This window comes from Heterodontus francisci, chromosome 5 (assembly GCF_036365525.1).
Source record: "Heterodontus francisci isolate sHetFra1 chromosome 5, sHetFra1.hap1, whole genome shotgun sequence".
NCBI classification, from domain to species: domain Eukaryota; kingdom Metazoa; phylum Chordata; class Chondrichthyes; order Heterodontiformes; family Heterodontidae; genus Heterodontus; species Heterodontus francisci.
Window position 1 is genome coordinate 155839379 of NC_090375.1, and position 12861 is coordinate 155852239.

At 43.9% G+C, this 12861-nt stretch overlaps 1 protein-coding gene across 1 annotated transcript in view; it reads left to right on the forward strand.

The window, feature by feature from the left end:
• LOC137370287 (golgin subfamily A member 4-like) overlaps positions 1-12861 on the forward strand; it is a 282307-nt gene that overhangs the window by 235441 nt on the left and 34005 nt on the right. The window contains 2 exon segments of the mRNA XM_068032665.1: positions 283-351; positions 442-517. Of these exon segments, the coding sequence (XP_067888766.1) occupies positions 283-351; positions 442-517 (145 nt within the window).

The window sequence follows — 12861 nt, forward strand, 5'->3', positions numbered from 1 at the left end:
AGATACAGGCAAGTATACCCTGAATCCAGGATCAGAACCTGACCTTGACACCAGAGCTAAATCGAGTGAGACTGCCTGAAGGATGTATGCTAGCTCTGCCTAGTGTCGGAATTATTTTGACCCTTAATCTGATTTACAGTGCACAGTTTTAGTGTCAGTGCAAAGCCAAAATCTGCTTCTCACTGATGTCAAATGTCTTGTGTAAATGCATCGCAAATCTCATTCAGTTGCAATTTTAAAAGTTTTTTTTGATGCTGAGGTATTTTTTACTTAACCAATCAGGCGCAGCTAGCAGAGAAAACTACTCTCGTTAATGATGCTAGACTCCAGGAACAGGAGTTTAGAGAGCAGGTAAATTTACATTTTCTATGATAAAATCTTTGGTTAATTTCTGCTGCAAAACTCTTATTCACTGAATTGTTCTTCTGGCTTTTTTCCCAGATTCATTCACTTGAGGATCAGCTTCGGGTCCGTGAGAAAAATTCCTGTATGTCGCCATTTGGGATGCCATACAGAGGTGAGAAATTGGGAATCCTTTTTAGTCTTACTGCAGACAGACAGAGATGCCAACTTGTTGACATTGGGGTAGTTTGTTGTCATTGTTCTCACTTAAAATGCTGCAAATAAGCTGACTTAGCCTGTAGTTAGTGTCATAGAATAATAGAGTTATACAGCACTGAAACACGCCCTTCGGCCCGTAGTATCTGTGTCAGCCATCAAGCACCTAACTATTCTGATCCCATTTTCCAGCACTTGCCCCGTAGCCTTGTATGCTATGACGTTTCAAGTGCTCATCTAATAATAGTTCTTCCTCTTGATTTATGTAAGCAAGTTTTGGATTGTTAATTGGCTGGAATGCTGGTTCTTCTGGAGCCCGGCTTGCACTGTAGGAGTGTAGCCTACTTTATTAGGAAGCCGTCTACCTAGAATGCACAACAAACTATTGTCGTGGCATTTCTGATAGATGGTGATGCATATGGTTTCCTAATATTGTGTTGCATAGAGTCTCAAGACCTGAGCAGTTGCAGCCTTCTCTGGAGCTTAAAGGATCGTGAATCTAATGGAAGACACATTCAAGAAGAGATACCCTTAGAGGAGAGAGAATTAAATTTCTTTTTATTCATTCATCGGATGTGGGCGTTGCTGGCTAGGCCAGCATTTATTGCCCATCCCTAATTGCCCTTGAGAAGGTGGTGGTTAGCTGGATTCTTGAATCACTGCAGTCCATGTGGGGTATTAACACCCACAGTGCTGTTAGGAAGCGAGTTCCAGGATTTTGACCGAGCGACAGTGAAGGAAGGGCGATATAGTTCCAAGTCACGATGGTGTGTGGCTTAGTTTAGTTTAGAGTTACAGCACTGAAACAGGCCCTTCGGCCCACCGAGTCTGTGCCGACCATCAACCACCCATTTATACTAATCCTACACTAATCCCATATTCCTACCACATCCCCACCTGTCCCTATATTTCCCTACCACCTACCTATACTAGGGGCAATTTATAATGGCCAATTTACCTACCAACCTGCAAGTCTTTTGGCTTGTGGGAGGAAACCGGAGCACCCGGAGAAAACCCACGCAGACACAGGGAGAACTTGCAAACTTCACACAGACAGTACCCAGAATCGAACCTGGGTTGCTGGAGCTGTGAGGCTGCGGTGCTAACCACTGCGCCACTGTGCCACAAACTTGCAGTTGTGGTATTCCCATGCATTTGCTGCCTTTGTTCCTCTAGGTGGTAGAGGTCGCAGGTTTGGAAGGTGCTGCCTGAGTAGCCTTGGTGCGTTGCTGCAGTGCATCTTGTAGATGGTACACACTGCTGCCACTGTGCGTCGGTGGTGGAGGGAGTGAATGTTTGTGTATGGGGTGTCAATCAAGCGGGCTCCTTTGTCCTGGATGGTGTCGAGCTTCTTGAGTGTTGTTGGAGCAGCACCATCCAGGCAAGTGGAGAGTATTCCATCACACTCCTGACTTGTGCCTTGTAGATGGTGGACAGGCTTTGGGGACTCAGGAGGTGAGTTACTCGTCGCAGGATTCCTAGCCTCTGACCTGCTCTTGTAGCCATGGTGTTTATATGGCTACTCCAGTTCAGTTTCTGGTCAATGGTAACCCCCAGGATGTTGTTTGTGGGACATTCAGCGATCGTAATGCCATTGAATGTCAACGGGACTTGGTTAGATTCTCTCTTGTTGGAGATGGTCATTGTCTGGCACTTGTGTGGCGTGAATGTTACTTGCCACTTATCAGCCCAAGCCTGGGTATTGTCCAGGTCTTGCTGCATTTCTACACGGAGAAAAATGAACAGAATTACGCTTTGCTGCTGATGTTGCACTAATTGCTTCATCTGTTTAAAAACTTCTAAGTGCAACTAAATAATTTAAATAAAGAGAGTAAAAATATTGGGCTGAAAATGCACAAAGGAAAAAACAATATATGACTAACTTTAAGACAGAAGTTACCAAACAAATTGAAGACTAAGAAATTGAAGAAGTGACTGAATACAAACATTTAAGGTAGAGGGTTGTACAAATGAAGGGCTACTGTGTAGGATTAGGACAGGATGGAGTTGTTTCAGAAGATGCAGCGATATTCTATGTGAGCAGAAAATGCCACTGGCATTAAGGAGGAGGGTGTATGATCAGTGTTTGCTACCGATCATGAAAATGGAGTGGAATCATGGGCAGCTACAAAATATGGAGAACAAAAGCTCTGTACAACTCAGAGAGCAATGGAAAGGCTAATGTTATACATCTGTATTCGTAATAAAATCAGGTGCAATGAAATATGCCAGAAAACCAACGTTAAGGACATCATTCAGAAGATATAAGAAGCCAAATGGAGATGGGCTGGACATGTTGCTCGAAGAAATGATAACAGGTGGACAAAAAGGCTGATGGAGCGGTGGCAAAGAACAGGAAAAATAAGGGGGAGACCAAGAAGAAGTTGGAGAAATGACATATACCACATGGGCGAGAATAGCAAGGCATAGAGATAAATGGAAAAGGCATGAGGAGGGTTACATTCTTCATTGGATGAACACTGCCGAAATGATGATGACTATGAAAGGATCTTGATTTGTTTTGTTGATTTCCTTTTGGGACAAAGTGTCCAGGCTTGTTATGGGTATATACCAGATTAGTCCGAACAGCAGAAATTCTGTTCGTTTATCTGTCATCCAGGTTTTTGATCGTTTACAAGTTTTCCAGAAGCCTACCGGGAGTCAAACCAGCAGAAAATATCAGATTTGACTGTACTTTTAGGGCAAGCACATTTAAGGGGAAAAAAATGCTAGGCTTTATCGGTCGTGTGGTAACACCAGTAACCAATGCTGTCCCTCCCCCTCTCTCTCCGCCAGTCCCTCCCTCCCTCTCTCTCTCCGCCCGTCCCTCCCTCCCTCTCTCTCTCCGCCCGTCCCTCCCTCCCTCCCTCTCCCTCTCTCTCTCCGCCCGTCCCTCCCTCCCTCTCTCTCTCCGCCCGTCCCTCCCTCCCTCTCTCTCTCCGCCCGTCCCTCCCTCCCTCTCTCTCTCTCTCCGCCCGTCCCTCCCTCCCTCTCTCTCTCTCTCCGCCCGTCCCTCCCTCCCTCTCTCTCTCTCTCTCTCCGCCCGTCCCTCCCTCCCTCTCTCTCTCTCTCCGCCCGTCCCTCCCTCCCTCTCTCTCTCTCTCCGCCCGTCCCTCCCTCCCTCTCTCTCTCTCTCCGCCCGTCCCTCCCTCCCTCCCTCTCTCTCTCCGCCCGTCCCTCCCTCCCTCTCTCTCTCTCTCCGCCCGTCCCTCCCTCCCTCTCTCTCTCTCTCCGCCCGTCCCTCCCTCCCTCTCTCTCTCTCTCCGCCCGTCCCTCCCTCCCTCTCTCTCTCCACCCGTCCCTCCCTCCCTCTCTCTCTCCGCCCGTCCCTCCCTCCCTCTCTCCGCCTGTCCCTCCCTCCCTCCCTCTCTCCGCCTGTCCCTCCCTCCCTCTCTCTCTCCGCCCGTCCCTCCCTCCCCCTCTCTCTCCGCCCGTCCCTCCCTCCCCCTCTCTCTCCGCCCGTCCCTCCCTCCCCCTCTCTCTCCGCCCGTCCCTCCCTCCCCCTCTCTCTCCGCCCGTCCCTCCCTCCCCCTCTCTCTCCGCCCGTCCCTCCCTCCCCCTTTCTGTCTGTCTGTCTCTTAAAGGTCTAAACAGGGACCAAAAAGGTGATCATGTGTTGAGGCAGAGAGCATAGCTGAAGTACTAAATGAGTACTTTGCATTTGTCTTCACTGGAGAAGAGGATGCTGCCAAGAAAGCAATAAGGGAAGAGGCAGTTATGATATTGGATAGGATCAAAATAAATAAAGAGGAGGTATTTAAAAGTTGGCAGACGTCGAAGTAAAAAATTTACCTGGACCAGATGCAATATATCCTAGGTAGCTGAAGGAAAGTTGGGTAGAAATTCCCAAGCTCTGGCCACAATCTTCCTCTTTCAACAAGGGAGTTGAGCCAGAGGACTGAAGGATTGCAAATGTTACACCCATGTTTAACAAAGGTCAGAGCTTTGAACCCAGCAACAACAGGCCAGCCTGCCTAACGGTGGTGAGGAAACTTTTTGAGACAATAATCTGGCACAAATTAATTGACGTTTAGAAAAGTATGGGCTAATAAATGAAAGTCAGCACAAACTTGTTAAAGGCAAATCGTATTTGACTAACTTGATTGACTTCTTTGAGTAAAGGAGACCGTTGATGAGGATATTGCCGTTAATATGTATATGGATGTTCAAAACGTATTTAATAGAATTGTTAGCAAAATTAAAGTCCATGCAATTAAAGGTACTGTATGGATACAAAACTTGACTAAGGGACAGAAAGCAGTTGTGAACGGTTGTTTTTCAGACTGGAGGGAAATATACGGTGGTGTTCCCCAGCAATAGTGGGACCACGGCTCATTTTGATATATACTAATGACCTAGACTTGGTTAGACAAGGCATAAAGTTTGCCGATGATGTAGCAGGAGTAGGACATTTAGCCTGTCCAGCCCTCACATGGCTGATCTGCAGCCTAACTCCATATCCCTTTGCCCCACATCCCTTGATACCTTTGGTTTACAAACATTTGTCAATCTCGGATTTAAAATTAACAATTGATCTAGCATCAATTGCCATTTAGGGAAGAGAGTTCAAAAGTTCTACCACCCTTTGGGCTGGATTTCATGAAGGAGGCGCGGCTCCCAGCACTGGGCCGGAAAGGTGGGAGGAGTCCTGCCCCAGCCTTTTCATGCTGCCGCTCCCTCCCCGCCTCCCCGGAGCAATCCTCCGTCATTTAGCTTCCTTAGCGTCCCATGCCGAGAAGGAGGCCAATTTGGCCCATCGTGTCTCTGCAAGAGCAACTCGCCTAGTCCCACCTCCCCAACCTTTTCCTGTAGCCCTAAAACTTTCTTCTCCAGATAATTATCCAATTATCTTTGGAAGGCCTGGATTGAATCAACCTTCACCATTTCAGATCCTAACTCTCACTGCGTAAAAAGGTTTTCCCTTATGTCACTGTTGTTTCTTTTGTCCTCTGGTTCTGGATCCTTTCATCAATGGGAACAGTTTTTCCCAACTACTCTGTGCAGAACCCTTATAATTTTAAACACTTCAAAAATCCCCTCATAATCTTCTCTCCTCCAAGGAGAACAGCTTATAGCCATTTATGGCATAGAAGATGGCCGTTCAGCCCATCGAGTCAGTGTCAATGCGGCTTTCCATGGAGCAACCCAGTCAGTCCCACTCCTCCGCTGTATGCCTGTAGTCCTGCAAGTTTATTTCCTTCAAGTGCCCATGCAATTTCCTTTTGAAATCATTGATTGTTTCCACATCCACCACCCTTGTGGGCAGTGAGTTCCAGGTCATTACCACTCGCTGCTCCAACCTATTCACGTAACTGAAGTTCCTCATCCCTGTAACCATTCTTGTGAAACGTTTCTGCACCTTCTCTAATGGCTTCACATCCTTCCTAAAGTGTGGTGTCCAGAACTGGACACAATTCTCCAGCTGAGGCCAAACCAGTGTTTTTTGCAGGTTTATCATAACTTCCTTGTTCGTGTACTCTAAGCCCCTATTTATAAAGCCCAGAATCCCATATGCTTTATTAACCGCTTTCTCCACCTGCCCTGCCACCTTTAGTGATTTGTGCACATACACCCCCAGGTCCCTCTGCTCTTTCATCCCCTTTAGAATTGTACCCTTCATTTTATAATGCCTCTCCTTATTCTTCCTACCAAAATGAATCACTTCACGCTTCTCTACATTAAATTTCATCTGCCACTTGTCTCTCCATTCCACCAGCCTATCTACGTGAAGTTTATCACTATCCTTCTCACAGTTCATTCTACTTCCAAGCTTTGTGTCATCTGCAAATTTTGAAATAGTGCCCTGTGCACCCAAGTCTTGGTCATTAATATATATCAAGAAAAGCAGGGATCTTAACACCGATCCCTGGGGAGCCCCACAGTATACTTTCCTCCAGTCATAGAGTTGTACAGCATAGAAACAGGCCCTTCTATTTTTATTTATTTTTTATTTTATTTATTTTTATTTAGAGATACAGCACTGAAACAGGCCCTTCGGCCCACCAAGTCTGTGCCGACCAACAACCACCCATTTATATTAATCCCATATTCCCTACCACATCCCCACCATTCTCCTACCACTTACCTACACTAGGGGCAATTTACAATGGCCAATTTACCTATCAACCTGCAAGTTTTTTGGAGGTGGGAGGAAACCAGAGTACCCGGCGGAAACCCACGCAGACACAGGGAGAACTTGCAAACTCCGCACAGGCAGTACCCAGAACTGAACCCGGGTCGCTGGAGGTGCTAACCACTGTGCCGTTGACAGCTGTAGGGTTGTCCCTTTTATTCCATGGGCTCTAACTTTGCTGACAAGCCTGTTATGTGGCACATTTGCAAATGCCTTTTGGAAGTCCATGTACACCACATCAATTGCCTAAGCCTCATCAACCCTCTCTGTTCCTTCAAAAAAAGTCAAGCATTTTTTGTTAAACATGATTTTCCGTTAACCAATCCCTGCTGGCTTTCCTTAATTAATCCACATTTGTTCATATGGCTATTAACTTTGTCCTGAATTATCATTTCTAAAAGCCTTCCCATCATCCAGGTTAAGGTGACTGGCCTGTAGTTGCTGGGCTTATCCCTAGATCCTTTTTTGAACAAGGGTGTAACATTTGCAATTCTCCTATCTATTCTACTGTTCCCCTTAATATCTTGGAAAACTTTGATCAAATCACTCCTTACCCTTCTAATTTCCAGGGATTATAACCCTAGTTTGTTGTAATCTCTGCTCTTGATTTAACCCTTGGAGTCGAGATATCATTCTGATTAACCTATGCTGCATTCCCTCCAAGGCCAGTATATCCTTCCTAAGATGTAATGCCCAAAACTGCTCACAGTACTCCAAGTTTGGTCTAACCACAGGGTTTTGTGTAGCTGAAGCATGGCTTCTAAACCATTGTGTTCTAATCCTCTAGATATAAAGGCCAGCATTCCATTTGTCTTTTTGATTATTTTCTGTACCTTTCATGACATTTTATTATCTCTTTGGACTTCATGTTTCTATCTTTTCCCCATTTAAATAGTACCCTGTTGTATCTTTTTAAGGTCCAAAATGGATGACCTCACATTTGCCTGCATCGAAATCCATTTACGATAGTTTTACCCATTCACTTAATCTATCAAAATCTCTTTGTGATTTTATGCTTCCATCTACACTGCTTACAATGTTGCCTATCTTTGTGTCATCGGAAAATTTGTTTATGCGATTTTCTGTCCATCTTTAAATCATTGATAAACAGTGAATAGTTGAGGCTCCTATGACAGATCCTTACGGGACACCACATTCTGCCAATTAGAATACCTGCCCATTCTTGAAAACTTGAAAATGTAGTGAGCATTGAGGAGGAGAGTAACAGATGTCAGGGGATAACGACTGACTGGTGAAATGGGCAGACACATGGCAAATTAAATTTAAATGAAGTGTGAAGTGATATATTTTGGTAGGAAGAATGAGGGGAGGCAATATGAACTAAATGGTATATTTTTATATTAGGTACAGCAGCAGAGAGACCTGGGGTTGTATATACACAAATCACTGAAGGTGTTGGGACAAGTTGAGAAAACTATATAAAAAAAAAGCATATGGGATCCTTGGCTTTATTAATAAAGGAATAGAGTGCCAAAGCAAAGAAGTTATGCTAAACCTTTATTAAACACTGGTTAGACCACTGAAATAAAACCAGAAAATGCTGGAAATGCACAGCAGGTCAGGCAGCAGCTGTGGAGAGGGAAAGACAGTTACTGTTTCAGGTTGATAACCTTTCAGAACTGGTAAAAGTTAGAAATGTCATGAGTTTTAAGCAAGTGAAGGGGAGTGTGAAGAAATAAAAGGTGAGGCCTGTGACAGGGCGGGAGACAGGAGAGATTAAGTGACCAAAGAGTTGGTGGTACAAGGCCAAAAGGAGTGGTAATGGGAGAAGTAAAGAAACAAAATATGTGTCTAGAGCTGTGTGAATAGCAAAATGATGAACAACTGCTGTCCGAAAGCAAAAACAAAGGAAAAATAAGAGAAAAACCAAAACCTGCAAAGAAAATGGAAACAAAATGGAGACCGAAGTTACAGTCTGAAATTGTTGAACTCAATGTTGAGTCCGGAAGGCCTACTTGAAAGATGAGGTGCAGTTCCTCAAGCATACGTTGAGCTTCATTGGAACACTGCAGGAGGCCGAGGACAGAGAGGTCAACAACTTACATTTTTAGCGCATTTAATGTAGCAAAACAAAAGAGACAGTTGAGATCCAAGAAAAAACAGCTAATTGTAGTCGACCTCACATAACGAACCATGCTAAACACTGGTGTACTGTGGCAAATAGAAAATATTTTCCTGCTGTTACTGGTACTGTAAGTGAATCCATTTTATCACTCCCCTCCCCAAGTCTAGCCACTTCAGTCTCTGAACAGGTGAGATGGGGAATGAGGCACCATCTCTGTTGCTGTTTAATGATGAAGGTAAAACCATAGGTCTGTTGTAATTTTGATGTAGAAATTTAATTTTACTGCACAAGGAGAATTTGTTCATTTTATAGTGTGGTGTTTAGATGAATATTATATCAATTCATGACAATGAAATGTATGCTGTAGGTGGGAGTTTTTGGTGGGTACATTGTAAGAAAATTGTCTATGTAAACATTTCGTAGTTTTTGAAAAGAAAATGGTAATTAAGAGAGAGTAGCTTAAGTTAAGCAGAGCGCAGTGACTCCTGACAACGCAGAGCATGCGCAGAGCAATCGAGGACGTCATCAGTGCATGCTAACATTTGCCAGCTTTCCAGTATGAATGCGTGCATGCACACGCTGACGTCACCACGCAATGATGTCCTCACCCCTCAATAGCCTCGATCGCTGCCTCCATTCTCCAGAATAGTACCCCGCTCCCTCCCGCCATGTTCGCTGCAGTTGCCACTTTCAATTTCCAGCTGCCTTCCTTCAGCCACTCGCTCCCGCTCTCGCGAATTCCCCCCTCGGCCGCTCGCTCCCCACCTTGCCACTTCAGCTGGGAGCAAGCAGCAAGGCAGGGAGCGAGCGCCTTGTGTCTAAGTAACTCACTGTATCATTAGTGCTTGATTAAGCATCATTATCATAGATAATTTAGAATAGCAGTCAGCCTGAGTGATGGTGTTTTCTCCATTGCCTCAGCTTAGGTTTTCTCTTAATTTGGTTTGACAAGTTATGCTTTTGTATATAACACTGATTGCAGGATCTTCTGTCCTGGTTCAACACTTCTGACCATTTTCATATTATTTTTTGGTCAAACTTTGCTGCTGAAAACCTCAAATTTTTTCCTACCAGAATGAATGGATGGATGAGCAGTGGGCGGGGAGGGAGGGGATGGCATTTTGCAATTTGAGCAGTGAAAACCAAACAGTTAAATTTAATCAAATATGAAAAAATTGTGGTGAATCCTAGCAATGAATTGCTAACAATGACCTACAAACTTTCTATAAGACATAAAATCCAAGCAGAAAATGCTGGAAATCTGCAGAGTCCTGCCAGCATCTGAAACGCTGATGGATAGCAACATAGTCAGTAGTTTTGTAACCTTTCCCAATAAGCAAAATATTTTGTACATTGGTATTTGAAATATTACACGTGTAACGACAACAACATATATTTATATAGCACCTTTAATGTAGAAAAATGTCCCAATGCACTTTACAGGAGCATTATAAAACACACTGCGGCACAGTGGCGCAGTGGTTAGCACTGCAGCCTCACAGCTCCAGCGACCCGGGTTCAATTCTGGGTACTGCCTGTGTGGAGTTTGCAAGTTCTCCCTGTGTCTGCGTGGGTTTTCTCCGGGTGCTCCGGTTTCCTCCCACAAGCCAAAAGACTTGCAGGTTGGTAGGTAAATTGGTCATTATAAATTGCCACTAGTATAGGTAGGTGGTAGGGAAATATAGGGACAAGTGGGGATGTTTGGTAGGAATATGGGATTAGTGTAGGATTAGTATAAATGGGTGGTTGATGGTCGGCACAGACTCGGTGGGCCGAAGGGCCTGTTTCAGTGCTGTATCTCTAAACTAAAGTATGGCACCGAGCCACAAAAGTAGATATTGGGTCAGATGACCAAGAACTTGGTCAGAGAGGTGGTTTTAAGGACTGTTTTAAAAGAGGAAAGTGAAGTGTAGGATGGGTATTCACGGCTTGGAGTCTAGGCAACTGAAGGCACGACCACTAATGGAGCGATTAAAAGCAGGGATGCACAGGAGGCCAGAATTAGAGTGTAGATATCTTGGAGGGTTGTGGGGCTGGAGGAGATTACAGAGTTAGAGAGGGGTGAGGCCATGGAGGGATTTGGAAAGAAGGATGAGAATTTAAAATCAAGACATTGCTTGACAGGGAGCCAATGTAGGTCAGCAAGCACAGCGGTGATAGAGGAAGCGGGACTTGGTGTGAGTTAAGATATGGGCAGCAGAGTTTAGGTGACATCAAGAATACGGCGATTAGAATGTGGGAGACAAGCCAGGAGTGCATTGAAATAGTCAAGTCTCGAGGTAACGAAGGCATGAATGACAGTTTCAGCAGCAGATAAGCTGAGACGGGGCGAAGTCGGGCGATATTATGGAGGTGGAAATAGGTGGTCTTAGTGATGGCACAAATATGAGGTCGGAAGGTCATCTTGGGGTCAAATGTGACACTAAAGTTGCGAACAGACTGGTTTAATCTCAAACTGTTGCCAGGAAGAGGAATGGAGTCGGTAGTTAGTTTTGTTCTGCTGGGTTGCTTATGATTTAGTTTAAATTGGATGGGAAATGCTATTGTGAGCAAACCTTGTACTTAAACTATACAGTTTCTTAGTTTTGTGAAATAAATATTATGATTATGAAATGATCAGATTTGCTGCGATAGTTTTATTTAAAGGCTAGTAATAGTAATATTACGACCTCGTAAAAATAGTTATCGATACGCTCCGCTGTTTAGATTTTGTTTTAATTTTGGATGAGAGGCAGTAGAGTCCTTTTCATTTTTTGAAACATTTAACCTGTACACTTTTTTTAAAAAGCAAGATTTTTAGCTCTAAATAACAGGCTGCAATTTGTGTCTGTATGTATCTCATCTCCTGTGTAGTCATCCAGTCATAACGAAAAATACTGCAGATAATTAAACCTGAGGTGCACACGTGCACAGAAATTAGTTCCCCTTTTTAATTTTTCTTCAGAGTGTTTTTCCAGCTGGCCTCGGTAGGTAGGACAGGAGTGTAGGTACCTGAGCTTGGAGCAAGAATTGTGATTAGCTCTCCCTACCTACTGGCTTGTAAAACTGCCCAGCCATAAATAGATTCATAGAATGGTTATGGCACAGAAGGGGACCATTCAGCCCGTCATGTCTATGCCAGCTCTCTGAAAGAACAACTCAGCTAGTCCCACTGCCCTTCCTTTTCCCTGTAGCCCTTTTTTTTCCTTCGAGTAGTTATCCAATTCCGTTTTTGAAAGTCAAGATTAAATGTGGCATCACCACACTCTCAGGCCGATTCTAAACACTCGCTGCATAAAAATTGGCCCAACGGAAACATATGCCTGCTTAATATATATGAAGTTACATGTGTGTTTTAGTAGTAAACATTTTGGGACATTTCAAGGTTGTGGTATATATTGGGATCGTAGGTTTTTAAATTTATGAATCCTATGTTGAGAAGTACATTGTTTCTGCTATGTGACTCCATTGGCCTGTTCAAATCATACCCAAAAGCAGGGCTTGAGAATGAGCTTCTCTGTTGATGATCTGGACTCTTGTGTAGTTGTTTGTCCAGAGGTTTGCCAGTTGGACAACATCTTCAACGATGTGCAGGGTTAACCAGTGGTTCTTAAAATGTGACTTTGGGTTGAGTAAAATTTGCCGATATATTTATCCTTAAATTAGCATCTAGGCTAGGGATAATTCTTTAACAGTATTCATTGGAGGAAGCATCAGCTTAGGGGTTCACTGATGCAATGTCTTTGTTGGGCCAGGATGAATTCCAAGTTTCTTTGGGTGCCATCTTTTGCCTACTACTTCCAAGTAAAGCAGCTATTCACCCACTGTAAAAAAATAAATAAATAAAAGGATATAACAAAATTAATGTGCTAAAAGAGCATTATCATTGGTCTAAGTTGCATATACTGAAATCTGTTTTGATTTGGCACAGTGTAATTGTTATTCAACCATTATTAGTAATGGCTGTCTTTACTGACACTTCCAAATGATTAAGGTTGGTGGTTTTCTGTCAGTGTGAGAAATAGTGCTTTTCATATTGACTGAGATGTTGGCATTGTCGAGGTTTAATATGTTTTCCATAACATCTTACCTCTCTGTCATTTTT